Source organism: Lampris incognitus, chromosome 8 (assembly GCF_029633865.1).
Source record: "Lampris incognitus isolate fLamInc1 chromosome 8, fLamInc1.hap2, whole genome shotgun sequence".
In the NCBI taxonomy this organism is placed as follows: Eukaryota; Metazoa; Chordata; class Actinopteri; order Lampriformes; family Lampridae; genus Lampris; species Lampris incognitus.
The window spans coordinates 12,617,885-12,637,356 of NC_079218.1; the positions used below are offsets into that span (position 1 = coordinate 12,617,885).

The following is a 19,472-nucleotide window of genomic DNA, read 5'->3' on the forward strand; positions in this document are numbered from 1 at the left end:
AAAAAGCCATATCTGAGACTGACCAATAAAAGAAAAAGATTAAGATGGGCAAAAGAACACAGACATTGGACAGAGGAAGACTGGAAAAAAGTGTTGTGGACGGATGAATCCAAGTTTGAGGTGTTTGGATCACAAAGAAGAACGTTTGTGAGACGCAGAACAAATGAAAAGATGCTGGAAGAATGCCTGACGCCATCTGTTAAGCATGGTGGAGGTAATGTGATGGTCTGGGGTTGCTTTGGTGCTGGTAAGGTGGGAGATTTGTACAGGGTAAAAGGGATTCTGAATAAGGAAGGCTATCACTCCATTTTGCAACGCCATGCCATACCCAGTGGACAGCGCTTGATTGGAGCCAATTTCATCCTACAACAGGACAATGACCCTAAACACACCTCCAAATTGTGCAAGAACTATTTAGAGCAGAAGCAGGCAGCTGGTATTCTATCGGTAATGGAGTGGCCAGCGCAGTCACCAGATCTGAACCCCATTGAGCTGTTGTGGGAGCAGCTTGACCGTATGGTACGCAAGAAGTGCCCATCCAACCAATCCAACTTGTGGGAGCTGCTTCTGGAAGCGTGGGGTGCAATTTCTCCAGATTACCTCAACAAATTAACAGCTAGAATGCCAAAGGTCTGCAATGCTGTAATTGCTGCAAATGGAGGATTCTTTGACGAAAGCAAAGTTTGATGTAAAAAAAAATCTTATTTCAAATACAAATCATTATTTCTAACCTTGTCAATGTCTTGACTCTATTTTCTATTCATTTCACAACATATGGTGGTGAATAAGTGTGACTTTTCATGGAAAACACAAAATTGTTTGGGTGATCCCAAACTTTTGAACGGTAGTGTATATATATATGTAATCCATTATCGCATGAGATGTATATATTCCGAGTCAGACAAATGAAGCGGCTTGTTGACGATATCGCGATGTTTCTAAGGCGAAATCTCGCCCCGTGCAATAGACTCGGGAAACCCTGTTTAATCTTCCTTTCTCAACATGGCGCCGAAGGTGAAGAAGGAAGGTCTGTGTAAACCTCGGAATTTTCACAGTTTGACATAGAGAATAGCGTTTGTTTGCGTTGCATGCGTCTTAAACACACACCCAAGACGAGGGCCCGCCAGGCCTTATATTTAAATGTCACTATTGTCATTATAAAGACAGTTCTGAGCTGACGCATGCCTCATTACGCCGCAGTGTTTCGGAGCTAGGCTAATGCTAGCACGCCAACGTGTGTTGTTGACCGAAAAAAGAGCTCTGAACCAGCAGCTCTGAGTCGGTTTGTTTATCTCGATATCCGCGACATGTATCCGATTAACGCACCAACTCAGGGAATATGTAGTACACCTCTGTCAAAAACTGCTTTCCTTGTTAATGCTGATGGTCCCTGTTCAGCCTGGCACACGTGAATCCGCAGAGTTACTAGTCAGTCGTTCTGAGCATGTTTCACTCAATTCAGTGTGTCTTTAAAAGTGTAAACGCCCCGTATAAACAAATATTGTCATTAATGTAAAGACGAATGAAATCTCGATGTTGCTATAGTGTAAGTGGTGAGACCATGTAGTTCTCGGTTAGTGGAGCACAAACTCAGCCCTTAAAATAATGAGAAGTTTTGTCTGTGAATGTTCTCATTCATCCAGGTCATGGTTATCCAAAGGAGTTGAATCAAGTCCAGTTGCACTTGATTCAACTCCTTTGGATAATGAGAAGTTTTCAGTTTGCATCATCCTTAGCATCAGGATTGGTTTCCCTTCCTTCGTAATTGTTATAAAAGAGTGTATGACAGTATGTTTCAGCCCAAGTTGTTATCTTACTTTGTCATACATCAGTTTGTAGCTTTGAAAAATGTTGCTAAACTATACACACTTGCTGTCTGATTTGAACCGGATCTGCGTAGTGGAGCTTCTGTTAGAATCTAATTTCTTTGTAAATCCAGTTTGAAGCTTGTACAGAATTGAGTTTGCACTAGTTAGTAATGTATTTTTATCCATTTGCCAAGATTACCATCTCTTCAATGGTTGTAAAAAAAAAACAACTTAAACCTTAACTGGTTCAAACACATGCTATGGCTTTGTAAATTAAGTCCTCACTGTTAACAGTGGTTAAAAGGCCAGTGGACAAGTGTGAAATTAATTTGGATGTTTCACTAGATGGAAATCAAAACTTAAAGATAATAAAGTAGTCTTGTTAGCATGAATTATCAGTTTTCTTTCCTTATAAACCGCTTTGTGTTCTAGCTGTCCCTGCCAAGACTGAGGCCAAGTCAAAGGCATTAAAGGCCAAAAAGGCTGTGCTTAAAGGAGTCCACAGCCAGAGGAAGAAGAAGATCAGGACTTCTCCCACCTTCCGTCGCCCCAAAACTCTGCGACTCCGCAGGCAACCCAAGTATCCTCGCAAGAGCGCTCCCCGTAGGAACAAGTGAGTACATTGGCAGCACTTTGGCATCCTGTTCCCAGTGCCCAGACCTGGTGCAAATGATGGTAAATGCGATCAAAGTATGAACATCTATGATTCGAAATTCATAAACTTCTGATGCACCTAGACAGTGTGATGTAATGAAATATAAATTGCAAGTAACAAAAGACGCTAGCTAGTCTTAATGTTGGAAGAATGGATTGCAACTATCACTTTTAATGGAGTTTAGGATGTCTCGTAATGATTTTGAGATCATGTGTTCAGCAAATTGCTGATGACAATGGTAGATGGACAATAACCATTGAGGGTGTAGAGAATGCAGTGATGGTTTCTTTGAAAACTGGCTAAATGAGGTTTTCTGTCCTAGGTTGGATCACTATGCCATCATCAAGTTCCCCCTGACAACAGAGTCTGCCATGAAGAAGATCGAGGACAACAACACACTGGTGTTCATTGTAGATGTCAAGGCAAACAAGCATCAGATCAAACATGCCGTCAAAAAACTGTATGACATTGATGTTGCCAAAGTCAACACGCTCATCAGGTACAAGCTAGTCTTGACTTCTACTAGAAGATGCCCTTATGATCTGAATAATACTAAATACTTAATCGCTGAAATGTTGGTTTTCAGTGGTTTGACTTGAATACAAATGAAGTGAGTGGCCTAAGTAGTTATTGGAAGGATGTTGTAAACTTACCTTGGCATTAGCTGTTGAATTGAATCCTCACTGTCCAAGAGAATCACTTCTGCTTGGGCTTTGTTCAAAATGATCCAACTAGTGACTTGTACAGCACTTTGCCCATTGTAAATGTTTAACTCTTATTTTTACCTCCTTTGCTATCCCTTTCCTCTACACTTGGGTATCCCTTTCTACACATTTCTCTGCGTGCCTGATGCTAGGCCTGATGGAGAGAAGAAGGCATATGTTCGTCTTGCACCAGATTATGATGCACTCGATGTTGCAAATAAGGTGCGTTCTCAGAATTTTATGGCTTTGTTTTTATAATGAAAGGAATCTGTGCAAGTGATGTAAACTTTATTTTGTCTGAATGTCTATGTTGCATTCAAAGGAACCACTGATGCCAGAGCTCACAGAGGTGGGGGAATTCATTCTGCTCATGAATGCTACTAATTTGTCCTTTTTTCCCTTTCCAGATTGGCATCATCTAAACTGTTTGGAGAGGCATGTGGAAGAATAAATATTTGTAAAAACTGAGTTTGATTCAGTGTCCTTATTGAATATGTTAATAAGTCATTGAATGTTCAGTTACATCAAATTAATGATTTCTAATTCAGTTTCTGCAAGTTTCTCAACTATCGTTTGAGTCCAGAATGGGACTAAGGTAAAATGATTATCAAGATCTTGGAACTTGCTGCCGTAAACTTGTTCAACCCAATGAACAAATAAGAACATTTTGATACTTTGCCATAATGTTGTATATCCATATATATTCCAGATCCTTTCTTTCTTTCTTTTTGCAAAAGTATATCTTGATTTATCTAGAGCTGCTATTAATCATGATATGGAAGTCTACCATAACCCTTGCTTGTATCAGTGGTTGCACACACTTCCAGCATAGACCTGATGATTTAGCAATGAATCTATGCAAGATCATTTTTACTTTGCAGAAATCGAAAGCTAATTGAATGGATTATCGACACTATTTCAAATGTCAAATAAGATGGAGCACATGTTTGTTACCAACTGCCAAATATAGGAGGAATAGATGATGCAATTGGCTGTTTAAGAAGGAACACAGAAATAGTCACATTTTAATGACTTGGAGCAAATGAACCACCACTGAATGAAACTTTGTATAGGGACCTGGACTGAGCACCAATTCATACTTCACATTTCTAAAATCTGCACGGCTCCAATCAGTCCAGTCCTCCTAGCTCGGTCCAGGAGCTATCCAGTCCTGACTGGGAATGTGGTTCCTGATTAACTTCTGCTGCTCTTTTGTCATAAAGGACACATTTTCTGGCTCTTGGTGGTGAACTTGTCCTTTTAGGAGCTCACTTGTGTCCCTGTTATAGCGGGCTGTTTTATCATTTGTTCACTTATTTTCTGAACACGTCGCAATAGTGAGGTCTCTAGTTGGAAAAATGCACGTTTTATATTGTGTACTGGTATGTCCTTCCTCGAGTAGCTTTATTGACAGCTGATTGCTTATAGCATGAAACAGGCTTGTGCTGTCTCATAGGGAATTTACTTGACTAACTGGATTTATATATATATATATGTGTGTGTGTGTATATAGGTACATAGGTAAAGTCAAAATCCGTTCCCTCTTCGATGGCAGCCTGTTCAATCTCAAGTCTGAAGGTGCTTTCAAGGGGGTGTCGGGTTTATCGGATATACGAGCTTCCCACTTGGAAGAGCATCGACAAAGTCGGATCATCAAGTCGCGTACATCGGAATTCTAGATTTTTTTAAAATATAACTTTATTTAACAAGACTACATAATATGTCAGGTACAAAAAAAACTACAGGAGAGCTGATAACACCCCCCCCCCCAAAAAAAACAACAAAAAAAAAATATATATATATGAGATGAATGACATTCTAAATAGTTGAAAATTAAGTAATTATAGTAACAATACAAAAATCTTAAACTAAATAAAATCAAAAAAAGGGGAAAAAAATCATCAGGGGGTTTCATCAAATATGTTCTGTAATCTAAGAACCTGTTACTTTGTTGTGTGCGAGAGCAAGAGAGTTAAGCACTGAGTTAGATCCCATCAAAAAAAGAGGCATGTATGGTCGTGAACCTAAAAACTTCTGTTTATGAATAAAGAATTTTCCCAATAAGATAAAAAAAATTAACATATTTCAGAGATTTGTTACTCATATTGTCATAGTAACAGATTATATCTTTAAGAGTAAAAGAATGAGTAAAATTAGTGATATTGAAAATGTGAGAATTTAGATCGGACCAAAATTTCATTGTTATTTGACACTGAAAGAATAAATGGATCGACGTTTCATCAGCATGTCCACAAAAAGAACAAGAGTTATCAACATCCACATATCTGGACATTATAGATTTCACTGGATAGATTTTGTGCAAGATTTTAATATGAACTTCTTTGACTTTGTTAGGAATACAGAACTTACAAGGTAAAAGCCATGTTTTTTTTGCCAGTTAATTTCTTCCAAATGTGAGTTCCAGTAAAATCCTCCTCTTGGAGTGATTTTGTTTTTATTTTGAAAATTTTGACGAATATGTCTATTATTACATTTCTTGTCATTTATGTTGATACCATTCAAAAGCAATGCAGATGGAGCATGTGGGATATTTCCTCCACCAAAACATAAGTGACTTCTAATAAGATGGATTAGACCGGAAGGAATGGCTTTGACAATGGAATTGTATTCTTTAAAAGGAATTGGAAAGTTGTGTCGAGTTATAAAAAGCTCATAGGACAGTATACAGCCAGTTCATCCACAATGGATAAAACATGGACAGTTTCTTTGGAACCACTTGGGATAAAAAAGAGACTTATTCCCAATAGTTATATAATCATTATTCCATAAGAAAGTTTTATGAGGAGAAAAACTGGATGAAGCATAACTTCCAGGCAAGAAGGGATTGCTGATGAAACTTAGCTAAAGACACATTAAGTTTGTTAGGTGAGTAATTGCATGTTAATATAAAAGAGAGACCACCAATTTTATCAAAAATAGGATTTGGGGTGAAGAACCACAGAGAATCTGGGTTTGCCAGACATTATTTTTTTTAGCCAATTAACTTTAAAAGTGTTCACACTATCAATGAAATTTAAAACTTCAAGACCTCCCTCCACTCGACTGTTAGAAAGTACTGCCTTTTCAAGTTTGTGAGACTTGATTTTTCCAGATGAAGTCAAGGCATAACTTGTTGATTTCATTAACTATGGGGTCATTAACAAAAAGAGACAGGGAAGGGTAAACGGAGTGAGAAAGGCCCTCAAGTCTCTGAAGCCAGAGGTTAAAGACATTCTTGGTTTTCTTAATTCCTCCGTTAAAGTTCAGTTGCTGTCTGGCTACAAGGTTTTTTTTAGTTATATAAATGCCCAAATATTTAACTGTGTTCTTTACAGGAACATTTTCAATTCATGCATCTTCACAATCATGTATGGGCCATAACTCATGTCACTCCCTCCAGGAATTAGACCAGACCACTAGTCCTCTGCCACAGATGGATTTATTTGTCTACACCGCTTTTCGTCCTTAAATCCACCGTCAAACGCTGAACATACAAAATGCACAGAACAACAACATATTACTATCACATAGTACAAGCTGTAAAACATAAACATAAATATGCACGACGACGAACAAAAATACAAAATATAGCCGCAAGCGGCGATTAACGGGGTCCAAGCAGTATTGCCGCCGCCATGTGTCCGATCTGTTTCGTATTTGGTACGTGGCTTCTATGTGCCACAAAGAATAAGCCTATCGAGTTTCATGAAGATTGGCCATTCACACTAGCAGATATTAGCTGCTGAATTTTGATTGGCTGTTTGGCAGCCATTTTGGTAATCCAGCCAATCAGCACTTTAGGCAATGTAGCCAAATGGGTCCAAGTATAAGTATACCAAATTTCAGATTTTTTGATCAAGCGGTTTTTGAGATATTGATATGTGTCAGTTGTAGCGCCCCCTATGGACGAAATTTCACAAAATGTGGCATGCTTCCAAAGAATGTTGTGGCGATTGTGCGTGACAAGGTTCATTAAGTTGGGACAATCACATCACTAGATATAGGCAATAAAATAACTATGGGCCACAGCTTAAATTTTGATTGACATGTTACTTCGAAATGGAATGACATATCAAAATTCGTTTGACAACTTTTTATCAGCATTGTCTGGAGATGACGCACACCAAATTTTATGCGAATCGGATGAAAAGCCTCAGACAAGTTCATTTTATTTTCACTTTAAGTTTTTTGAAAATGGTGGGACAATTTGGTAGGCGAAATCGGCGCAAATGGGTGCGTTAGATTCGGGAGCTTTCGCAAAAATTCCATAGAGAGCCCGAGATATGACCCAAAACGTAAATGTGCTTATTATAGCGCCCCCTAGATGTGTGTCAAGGTAATATCTCTACTGTAAGATCGTTAACAGGTCTGGAACCTACCTACCAAGTTTGGTGTCTGTGCAACGTAGTTTTTGCTGCCCAGACACTTTCAGGGAAGAATTTTGAAGAAACAACAACAATAATAATAATAACTAGATATGACAATGTCGGATTACTTGGGTCGCCTGTGTCCTAGACGATTACCGTAATTTTTTAAAATGTTGTAACACTTCCATTGCTTCAGAAACATGTGCCAGAGTTTCCAAAACTGGACCAGACCGTGTCTGATTTCTTGCGTCCTAGCCGACTGCCGTAAAAAGAAAAAGTATGTCGTTAAACCCAGGTGTCCTGGCGTGTGATATGTAGAGCTGCAGCGCTTCCACACCAAATAAGTCAAAATAGCGGGCAAACTATATGACTGACATAGGTGGTCCCGATGGTAAAGTTGTTGAGCACATTGAGATGCATTGGTCAATTAAGTTTTGTGTTGATCTGACTTATGTTGTGGGAGTTATGGCCTTTTAAGCGTGACCCTTTGTTATAGCGCCACCATCTGGCTGACATGGGTGATTTGTAGTGCCAGAGTAGTGGGGGGCCGTATGAATCCACCTACCAAATTTGGTTGGTCTAGGACTTATGGTTGCTGAGCCTCAGACACCTTTAGCTGAGAAACCGCGCCCAAACTAATACAAGTCAAAATGGCGGGCAAACTATATGGCTGACATAAGTTGTCCCAATAACAAAGTTGTAGAGCACATTCAGATGCATAGGTCTGTGCAGTTTTGTGTTGCTCTGACTTATGGTGTGGGAATTACGCATGACCCTTTGTTATAGCGCCACCATCTGGCTGACATAGGTGATTTGTGGTGCCTGAGTAGTGGGGGGGCCATAGGAATCCACGTACCAAAGTTGGTTGGTCTAGGACTTACGGTTGCTGAGCCTCACACACTTTTAGCGGAGAAAAATAATAATAATCCTAACAAATACAATAGGGTTCCACCAGCTTCGCTGCTTGGACCCCTAATAAACATCCCTCGCTGGCTGCACCAACCTCGAGGGAATGAGTCCGCTTAAGTATTGTAACGTGCATGGATAAGAAGACACGCTGGCCGCTGGCTGGCGGGTCTGACCCTTTAGTCTAGCGGTTAGCGATGTCTTCTGCGGTGCGGGCGATACGGGTTCGCTTCCCGGCCGCGGCAGTTCCTCTGGCTGCGTTGTCCCCCGAATTCGCTACAATGTAAATAAATAAAATCTTCGAAGGAATGAACACAGAAATAAAAACTCACGACTTTAAATGGGAGTGCAAACCCTCTTAACATGAAGTCTAGAACCGGATATCAACAACAGACTGAAAACTGCCCACACTGCCTTTGGACGACTTTCTCATCGTGTTTTCTATGATTGTGATCTCAAGACATAAACCAAAATCATGGTTTACTGTGCAGTGGTTCTTTCAAACCTCCTGCACGGTTGTGAAGCCTGGACCCTCTACAAGTACCAAATCCACAAACTATAACGCTTCCACCAGCAAAACCTGAGAAGTATTCTGGGAATTTCCTGGCAAGAACGGGTCACCAACAATCAAGTTCTCGAAAGAGCCGATCTTCTTTCCATCGAGACAACAACTGAACATCACCAGCTGCGGTGGCTTGGCCACATCCAGAGGAGGCCAAACGACTCCCTAAACAAATTTTATACTCCGAACTGACTGAAGGTCAAAGAAAAAGAGGAGCTCCCAAAAAACGCTACAAGGACTGCATCAAGGGAACGCTGATCACCTTCAACATCGACCCTAAGAACTGGGAAAAAGTAGCGGAAAACCGAAAGCACTGGCGAGCTGCCTGCCTGCCTGGCTGGGTCCGTCAAGACCGAAACTGACAAACGAATGCACGAGGAAGAAAAGCGCCGCCGCCGAAAAATCCGCCAAGAACAGAGAGCCGCAAGAATGGGTCCACCCCACTATCCCCTGTCCACGCTGTTCCAGTCACTTCTATTCTCACCTTGGACTGTCAAGCCATCTTCATTTCAAGTGTAATGTTTCGTATTATAAATGAAGAAACTTGGGTTCAACAATTACAACTATTTATTAAGGTACTGTGACAACTCAACAACATGTGCATCACGTGTCGTGTGGCGTCTTCTTCTGCCGGAATCCTACAGACTACTAAAGACAATACTAGTATGCTTACAGGTTTGTGGGCAGCCACGATTGTGGCTACTGCCCTCAGGTGGTAAGTATTGGTAAGTGTATTAGTATTAACACCTATCGCCACATCAAGCACACACCTTAATCTCTTGGAATGGATCCTCGGACACGAGAGACGCCAACGACGACGACATACACACACACATTGTAGCGAATTCAGGGAGCAGTCCGGGAACCGCCACAGCCGGGACGCGAACCAGTGTCTCCCACTCCGCAAGCAACAACGTTAACCAGTCGACTAAAGGGTCAGACCCATTAGCCAAGGACCAACGTGTCTACTTATCCATGCACGTTACAATATATATATATATGAGTGCGCAACGCACGAAACAGGCCTGTACTGCAACTTTTTTCCCCTTGCATCTGTATTGATATTCTGCTCCTCATTAGTTGAGCACTTATAACAACACCATTGACGGTTTCGGGAAAAAAACCCCGCTATGTGTATATATATATATATATATATATATAAACTTAGCACAAAAAGTAAGGAAATTTGTGTTTGGTAGATTATTTCTTTGTTGAACAATGCTTCTTGGCAATAAATCTTATATCAGGCACCTGATTGTCAGCACCTGGGGTACTAGACGCTCAAAACAAGAGTCAATAGCAACAGCAAAATAAGCTGTTTGGCATTGGCAGAGAAGATCTGGCAAATTTTTCATGGGCGCAACCCACATACTCAGCTCTGCTGCTCATCCCACAAATGCATGTTCCTTACAAATGTGGCACCATTTAAAAGGGAAATAAACAGTGTAATTGAAGCTGTTCTGTGCTTGTATTTGAAATATTGGCAAGGACTGAGAAGCGCCTGTAGTAGTACTGTAACCTTGCTAGTTCGTTTTTTTTGTTTTTGGTCACTCTGTGCCTTGTAGTTTTTCACTACAGTTACATATGAAAGAGTGCATGTAAGATTGAAGAAAAGTTTATGTCCAAGCATCGTATTTGGACTGAGAAGATTGCCTGGGAGGAATATCCAAGATAACTCTGCCGTCGGTTGAGAAGCAGGCTGAAGTGGTTAGCATTAACTTGCGTTTTCTTTATCTGTATTAGCTGCAGTGCTATTTTCCTAATGATTGTACAAGCTGATGTTGCTTTGTCTTTGTCTGTCTGCACTTTTAGTTCTACGGTGTAAATAAAACATCAGTAAAAGAACTGGAGTCTCGCATCCAATCAATGACCGGCATAAACAGGCTTTCCAACGGTATAATATTTATTGCCAAGAAGCATTGTTACAACAAAGAAATAATCTACCAAACACAAATTTCCTTACTTTTTGTGCTAAATATATATATATATATATATATATATATATATATATATATATATATATCAACACGGATACAGGGAAAAAAAGATTTGAATACATTGCAGTACAGACCTGTTTCGTACGTCTCGTACTCGGCTTTTTTCCTGTATCCGTGTTGATATTCCGCTCCTCATTAGTCGAGTCAGTGGCGCCCCCAAGGGGTGGCCAGGGGTGGCCACGGCCACCCTGATACTATCCCTGCCCCCCCCCCCCGCTGCCCCCCCAGCCACGAGTTGCATATGCAGAATATGCTTCTGATTATGCATAATGTGCTTCTATCTGATATCTTACATTAGGTGCTGTTCATTTAAATCAATAATGTATATTTTTCTTAACTCTCATATTCACAGTTTTCAACTAGCCTATACAGTATACTACAACAGCATCATAGAATTCCCGAAATTCAGTCATGGCTTTTGGTTTTGGTGTGCCACCCCAAGATTTTCAGTGGCCCCATTTGGCCCCCCCTACGAAAAATTTCTGGGGGCGCCATTGCGAGCACTCACAACTCCACTGACGGTTTCGGGAAAAGCCGCTACATATACGTATGTAGCGCCTCCAGTGCAAACTAGGGGTAGCAGTAAAGGCGCTAACACCTAGCTAGGTTCGGTGAGGGGTTTGCCTTGACTAACTCACGAGAGGAGTTGATGTGCAGTTGAACAGTTGACAATTTTGTTGCCTCACAACAGCAAAATATACACACCGCTGACTTTTACATGAAAGAATTGAAATAAAACCAAATAGAGCGCTTTAAAGTAAATAAAATAATAAACCAAAGAAAACCTCGTTCAAATCACAACCCTCAATGAGTGTTAGCAGTTTGAGATGAAAGAAAAATTCAGTTCCTTGTCCTCGAGTGTATGTGTTGGTCCAAGAGTTCAGTTCCTGATCCGTGAGTGTACTGAATATACTTCAGCGATGACTATTTCTACCCTGGTAGAGGAAATAGGCTGGTGTGTATGGGTTTTTATCTGGTGTCTGGATGAGTGATTCAGGCTCGTCAGACGTTTCCTGGGACAGATCCCACGGTAGGCCATCGCTTCTATGATCGTCCACAGTCTCACTGGGCTGGGCTCGCCATCACAATCTGCCAAATTCTATCTGGTAGTTAAAACTCGACAGACCTCCGTCTCATAAGCTCACATATGAGATTCTGTCTGATGATACATAACACTTTTCAGAATCAATAAATGTCAGTACTCTAACTTTCTGAGGCTATGTATAATGGAATTCAGTCGTCGGTTCAAGAGCACAATTTCCAGGATGATCACAAAAAGCAGTCTCTACCCTAGCGAGTTGCATAGTGCGCCCCTTAAGGAGCGGCATGTCACTACACCTCTAAATCAATGACTATTAGTAGCCCTATATGTCATATATACACACACACACACACACACACACTACTTTCGGCTGCTCCCGTTAAGGGTCGCCACAGCAGATCATCCGTTTCCATTTCTTCCTTTCTTCTGCATCTTCCTCTGTCACGCCAGCCACCTGCATGTCTTCCCTCACCACATCCATAAACCTCCTCTTTGGCCTTCCTCTTTTCCTCTTACCTGGCAGCTCCATGTTCAGCATCCTTCTTTCCCCAATATACCCAGCATCTCTCCTCCACACGTCCAAGCCATCTCAATCTTGCCTCTCTTGCTTTTTCTCCAAACCGCCCAATTTGAGCAGTACCTCTAATATAATAATTCCTAATCCTGTCCTTCTTCGTCACTCCCAATGAAAATCTTAGCATCTTCAAGTCTGCCACCTCCAGCTCCACCACCTGTCTTTTTGTCAGTGCCACTGTCTCCAAACCATATAACATAGCTGGTCTCACCACCATCTTGTAAACCTTCCCTTTAACTCTTGATGGTACCCTTCTGTCGCAAATCACTCCTGACACTCTTCTCCACCCACTCCACCCTGCCTGCACTCTTTTCTTCACCTCTCTCCTGCACTCCCCGTTACTTTGGACAGTTGACCCCAAGTATTTAAACTCATATGCCTTCATCACCTCTACTCCTTGCATCCTCACCATTCCGCTGTCCTCCCTCTCATTCACGCATATGTATTCTGTCTTGCTCCTACTGATTTTCATTCCTCTTCTCTCCAGTGCATACCTCCACCTCTCCAGGCTCTCCTCAACCTGCACCCTACTCTTGCTACAGATCACAATGTCATCCGTAAACATCATCGTCCACAGAGACTCCTGCCTGATCTTGTCCATCAACCTGTCCATCACCATTGCAAACAAGAAAGGGCTCAGAGCCGATCCTTGATGTAATCCCACCTCCACCTTGAACCCATCTATCATTCCAACTGCACACCTCACCACTGTCACACTTCCCTCATACATATCCTGCACTCCTACATACTTCTCTGCAACTCTCGACTTCCTCATACAACACCACATCTCCTCTCTCGGCACCCTGTCGTATGCTTTCTCTAAATCTACAAAGACACAATGTAACTCCTTCTAGCCTTCTCTATACTTCTCCATCAACATTCTCAAAGCAAACATCGCATCTGTGGTGCTCTTTCGTGGCATGAAACCATACTGCTGCTCGCTAATCATCACCTCTCCTCTTAACCTAGCTTCCACTACTCTTTCCCATATCTTCATGCTGTGGCTGATCAACTTTATACCTCTGTAGTTGCTACAGTTCTGCATATCGCCCTCGTTCTTGAAAATCGGTACCAGTATGCTTCTTCTCCACTCCTCAGGCATCCTCTCACTTTCCAAGATTGTGTTAAACAACTAGTTAAAAATCCCACTGCCATCTCTCCTAAACATCTCCATGCCTCCACAGGTATGTCATCAGGACCAACTGCCTTTCCACTCTTCGTCCTCTTCATAGCTTCCCTCACTTCCTCCTTGCTAATCCACTTCACTTCCTGATTCACTATCCTCACATCATCCAACCTTCTCTCTTTCTCATTTTCTTCATTCATGAGCCCCTCAAAGTACTCCTTCCACCTTCTCAGCACACTCTCCTTGCTTGTCGGCAAATTTCCATCTCTATCATCTCTATCTATCCTTGTTCGCCCTAACTTGCTGCACATCCTTCCCAGTTCGATCCCTCTGTCTAGACAATCGGCACAAGTCTTTTTCTCCTTCCTAGTGTCTAACCTGTCATACAACTCACCATACGCCTTTGCCTTTGCCACCTCTCTCTTCGCTTTACGCTACATCTCCTTGTACTCCTGTCTACTTTCTTCATCTCTGATTATCCCACTTCTTCTTTGCCAATCTCGTCCTCTGTATAATTTGCTGTACTGCCTCATTCCACCACCAAGTCTCTTTGTCTTCCTTCCTCTGTCCTGATGGCACACCAAGTACCTTCCTAGCTGTCTCCCTCACTATTTCTGCAGTGCCTGCCTAGTCATACGGCAACTCTTCACTACCACCCAGCGCCTGTCTTACCTCCTGCCTGAACTCCACACAACAGTCTTCCTTCTTCAACTTCCACCATTTGTTTATATATATAGCCAGGGGGTAAATTCCATGTACCATGTGTAAATATGTTCAGTATAAAAAAGAGTAAAGATTTTATTTTGATTTAACTATGTAGAAGGGAAGAGGTATTTACAGTTATTGTTATGTTAAAATATAATTCATATGTACAAACCATTTTAAAAAGTAAGATTGTCCCTAAGGGAACAACAAAAGATCATAAAAAGGGTGAACTCTTGGCTGTTACAATCTGGTGCCACTAGAGGACGAGATTGGCAAATTTTTTCTTTTTATATTTCTTCTTCTTGTGCTCAGGGGATTCTGGGGCTTTTTCCGGTTGCGTAAGCTGAGTGATGCAGGCGTAATGCATTCTGAGTCATTCTAATGAAATCCATGGGTAAATATGCCTTAATGATGCATCTCTCGATCTAATATTATAGTGTGGAGGTTAACAGTTGTATCCTATACAGTAGTTTTGACTCATGTTTTGTTTTAAGGTGCAAATAGCGCGATGAATGTCGTGGGATGTACAGACTGTTTGAGGAAGTCCAAACGTGATAAGCAAGGTAACCCAGCCTACGGTATAGCCTCCTTGGCTAATTATGTATTTGGTTAAGTTGAACAAATGTTTCTATAAATGTATATTTATTTCATGTAGATATTAGGAGTTTTGTACAAAGTCAGAAGCTCAACTTGGAGGTCCCTGTGAAGGGGAATGGAATGTGAGTGTGCTTTAAGTATTACTGTTGAGTTGAATTCTCAAATTTTTCATTGTTGCTAGTGGGGTTAGAGGGCATGTATGTTTATTTTGGACATTTTCGTGTTTTCTTTTATTGATAAGCCCACTGCCGTATTTTGATTTGTTTTTGAGTTTTTTTTATCTTTCTGCCTAAACCATTAAATTTAGAGTGATAACACAAACAAATAAAGAACCCCAAAAGTAGTGATTTTGTCCTGTGTGGTACCCATTTCCACGGGTTACACAATTATGGTACCAGGAGTGGGGTTGTCTAGTTCTGTCAAATGCCTTCTGAAACAGTGGGGTTACATAAAGCAGCGAGAAGGGCTGCTGCATTGTGTCATAGACGACCCACGTCATGGCCAGTGTTGGCAGTTACTCTTACCTGTTTGCTTGAGAGACCAGGTCCAGGAAAGTGTTCATGACAGTATGGGGCACCAAGGCATCGAACGTACAGTAAACCTATTAAGGCAGAGGTGTTTATGGGTAGGGGTGTATGAAGATGTGGAAAACTGGGTCAAGAAGTGTCAGCGGTGCATACTTGCAAAGATGCCTCGGCCAAAAATCCATGCTCCTGTGAAAGCATTTTTAGCATCTAGACCACTTGAGGTGATAGCGGTGGATTTTACTGTGTTGGAGCCAGGTTCAGATGGTTGTGAAAATGTCCTAGTGGTCACCGATGTGTTCACTAAATTCACACAAGCCTACTCCACCAAAGATCAGAAAGCTGACACAACAGCTAAAGTCCTGCTCAGGGAATGGTTTATGAAGTTTGGTGTGCTAGAAAGATTGCACTCAGACCAAGGTAGAAACTTTGAGTGACGTTATTGCTGAACTGTGCAAGCTCTATGATGTAAGAAAAACACGCACAATGCCCTATAGGCCCTCAAGGCAATGCACAGTGTGAGAGATATAATAGAACACTTTATGACCTACTACGTACTCTCCCGCAGGAAAAGAAAAGACGGTGGCCAGAGTACCTTCCTGAGTTAGTTCAGGCCTATAATGTGACTCCACATTCCACCACGGGGTATTCACCCTATTACCTACTCTTTGGAGTATTGCCACATTTGCCAGTAGATGCACTACTGGGGCATGAGAATGGGTCAGACAATAAAAATGACTGGTTGTCTGTGCACCAGGAGAGGCTCAAACAGGCACATAGGCGAGCCAGGGAGTACTCTGAACAAAAGGCAGCTGAGAGGATCTCAATGCAGAATGAGAAGGTGTTTTGTCCCCCTGTAGACATTGGCCAACTTGTTTATCTACGTCACAGGCCCCTAGGAAGGAACAAGATTCAGAATGCATGGAGTCCTACAGTTTACAGAGTAGTTCACATCCAGGGTACCACACACACTGTTGAGCCTCTTGAAGGGGGTCCTATCAAAAGAGTCCATAGGTCAGAGTTGTGTCCCTGTCATCCCCGTTCCCAAACCGAGGACAAGAACAAGGTTACACCCTGATAGTCAGCCTAGGGCAAAGGAGACACCTGAGTCTTTTGAACCTGATTTCGTGGTGGTAGAGGAAGTACTTAGTGTACCTGTTGAAAGTGAAGTGCCTGATACACCAGTGGTAGCCGAGACAGGGTTAAGTGACTGTCAAGTGTCAGAGACAGAGTGTGCTAATGTTGATAGCCCTGATTTGGATAGTGATAGTTCTCAAACAGAGGAGTCAGCAGATAGGGACTTGCATACTGCAGTCAGTGATGTTCATACATCAGATGCAAGCCATGTTCATAAAGAGACAAGTAATGCTCCTGTTCCTGCTGTTAGAAGGAGCAAGCGAGATACTGCAGGGACCCGTACTAACCCTTTCCATTTACCAAAGTCAACTTGTAATGCTGTTAGTCAGCACAGATATGGTAGCACAAGTATTGACCAGTCTGGGTACAGCTCTTTTTGAAAAAAGCATTGCAAGGAGCAATGGGGTCCGCTCAGGTGGGTTAGTCAGTCATCGATGACGTTGACTTATTGCATATATACGTAGATACTATATACACACACACACACACACACACATACACACACATGGAAGTATTGGGACACACCTCTTAATCATTGAATTCAGGTGTTTCATTCAGACCCATTGCCACAGGTGTATAAAATCAAGCAGCTAGCCATGCAGTCTGCATTTACAAAGATTTGTAAAAGAATGGGTCATATTGAAGTGCTCAGTGAATTCAAGCGTGATAATGTCATAGGATGCCACCTTTGCAATAAGTCAGTTTGTGAAATTTCTTCCCTGCTAGATATTCCACGGTTAACTGTAAGTGGTATTATTGAAAAGTGGAAGCGTTTAGGAACAACAGCAACTCAGCCACGAAGTGGCAGACCACATAACGTCACACAGCAGGGTCAACGAGTGCTGAGGGCATAGTGTGTAAAAGTCGCCAACGTTCTGTTGACCCAATAACTGCAGTTCCAAACTTCCTCTGGCATTAACATCAGCACAAAAACTGTGCACCAGGAGCTTCATGGAATGGGTTTCCATGGCCGAGCAGCTGCATGCAAGCCTTACATCACCAAGCGTAATGCCAAGCGTCGGATGGAGCGGTGTAAAGCACGCTGCCACTGGACTCTGGAGCAGTGGAAACGTGTTCTGTGGAGTGACAAATGATGCTTCTCTGGCAAAATGATGGACGAGTCTGAGTTTTTGCGGTTTCCAGCAGAACGTTACCTGCCTGACTGCATTGTGCCAACTGTAAAGTTTAGTGGAGGAGGGATAATGGAATGGGGTTGTTTGTCAGGGGTAGGGCTAGGTCCCTTAGTTCCAGTGAAAGGAAATCTTAATGCTTCAGCATTCTAAGACATTTTGGACAATTCTATGCTTCCAACTTTGTGGGAACAGTTTGGGGAGAGCCCTTTTCTGTTCCAGCATGACTGTGCCCCAGTACACAAAGCAAGGTCCATTAAGACATGGTTGGGTGAGTTTGGTGTGCAAGAATTTGACTGGCCCACACAGCCCTGACCTCAACCCCATCGAACACCTTTTGGATGAATTAGAATGGAGATTGAGAGCCGGGTCTTCTCGTCCAACATCAGTGCCTGACATCACAAATGCTCTTCTGGATGAATGGGCAAAAATTCCCACAGACATGATCCAAAATCTTGTGGAAAGCCTTTCCAGAAGAGTGGAAGCTGTTATAGCTGCAAAGGGGGGACCAACTCCATATTAATGCCGATGGATTTAGAATGGGATGTCATAAAAGCTCCTGTAGGTGTAATGGCCAGGTGTCCCAATACTTTTGTACATAGTGCGTGCGTGTGTGTGTGTATATGTATATATATAATTTTTTTTCCCAGAAACCGTCAACGGTGTTGTTAAAAGTGCCCAACAAATGAGGAGCAGAATATTAAGATAGATGTCGGAAAAAAACTTTAATACATAGCGGTACAAGCTTGTTTCGTGCATCATGCACTCATCAGCTGCCAATGTGATTGTGAATTGTGGTTGAATCAGTATTTGACTCTTGACAAGGAGTGTAGAGGCATTGTTCAGAAGTTTATTGGTCTTGAAGTAAAAGGCAAAAAACAGTTCCGCAGAATCTACAAGCTAAAATGCACATTAGCAATCATTTTTCCAGTGGGGCAGATAAGCAAACCAATTGTGCATTTTATGACTAAAGCATGAAACTTTCAGCATATAATCTACATACCCCAAGGTTTTATTTCAGACGTGGAAACACTTTCTATTTGACCTCTGGTGACCTTGAGAGGTCATTGACCTCAGCATTGCATTTTTCCAGTTTTTGCCCAATCACTCTCCATTATAATAATGTATATCTTTGCTATAATTGCAGTTTTGTTCTAATAAAGATATTTATTTGCTCAGCCATCGCCTTGTGTCAATGTGTCAGTTCGTAGCAGAATAATACAATTGCAGACCAGCAGAGGGCAGTACAGCTTGGCCACACCGCTTACTGTACTTCACAGGTGTGACTTGGACATGAAGCCTGACAAGAGTGCACATGAGAGAAGAGTGACCTTTTGATGTCTGGAAAAGTGAGTAATTTAATCATGTTCTCTCTGATCAAAGACTATACTGAATCAGCGTAATTACCTTTGTGCAGTTATGGCAATATTTTATGAAAAAAAATGTTCACATTATTTATAGGCTATGTATTTAAAGTGCATCTTGTACTAACTAGCTGTTGATGAATGAAATGAAATAGCTAGCTAGCTAGCTGTTGTAGTGTTAGCAAATCCACCTCTTACTTCTTCACCCTTACTTCTTCAAAAGAGGGTGTTAATGACATTTCACTCACTATGAATGTAGTATAAATGTTTAAAA

At 41.7% G+C, this 19,472-nt stretch overlaps 1 protein-coding gene, 1 long non-coding RNA gene and 1 other non-coding gene across 3 annotated transcripts; all 3 read left to right on the forward strand.

Moving 5' to 3' along the window:
* Positions 1-978: 978 nt before the first annotated feature.
* Positions 979-3,635, forward strand: rpl23a (ribosomal protein L23a). The gene is made up of 5 exons (XM_056285097.1): positions 979-1,027; positions 2,241-2,421; positions 2,786-2,962; positions 3,320-3,389; positions 3,575-3,635. The coding sequence occupies exons 1-5, from the start codon at positions 1,003-1,005 to the stop codon at positions 3,587-3,589; spliced, it is 468 nt and encodes a 155-aa protein (XP_056141072.1). The 5' UTR covers positions 979-1,002; the 3' UTR covers positions 3,590-3,635.
* On the forward strand, positions 2,471-2,542 carry LOC130117380 (small nucleolar RNA Z17). The gene has a single exon (XR_008810661.1). It is a non-coding gene; the product is annotated as a small nucleolar RNA Z17 (small nucleolar RNA).
* Positions 3,636-14,784: 11,149 nt separating the features above from the next.
* Positions 14,785-15,130, forward strand: LOC130116560 (uncharacterized). Its single transcript, XR_008810586.1, has 3 exons — positions 14,785-14,840; positions 14,941-15,009; positions 15,102-15,130. It is a non-coding gene; the product is annotated as an uncharacterized LOC130116560 (long non-coding RNA).
* The last annotated feature ends 4,342 nt before the right edge of the window (positions 15,131-19,472 follow it).

What these genes read in the sequence shown, in the direction of transcription:
- rpl23a (XM_056285097.1), top strand. Translation starts at nt 1,003, where the DNA reads ATGGCGCCGAAGGTGAAGAAGGAAG. An exon ending in GCCGAAGGTGAAGAAGGAAG is followed by an intron (nt 1,028 to 2,240) that starts GTCTGTGTAAAC and finishes TTTGTGTTCTAG; the next exon opens with CTGTCCCTGCCAAGACTGAG. An exon ending in AGCGCTCCCCGTAGGAACAA is followed by an intron (nt 2,422 to 2,785) that starts GTGAGTACATTG and finishes TTTCTGTCCTAG; the next exon opens with GTTGGATCACTATGCCATCA.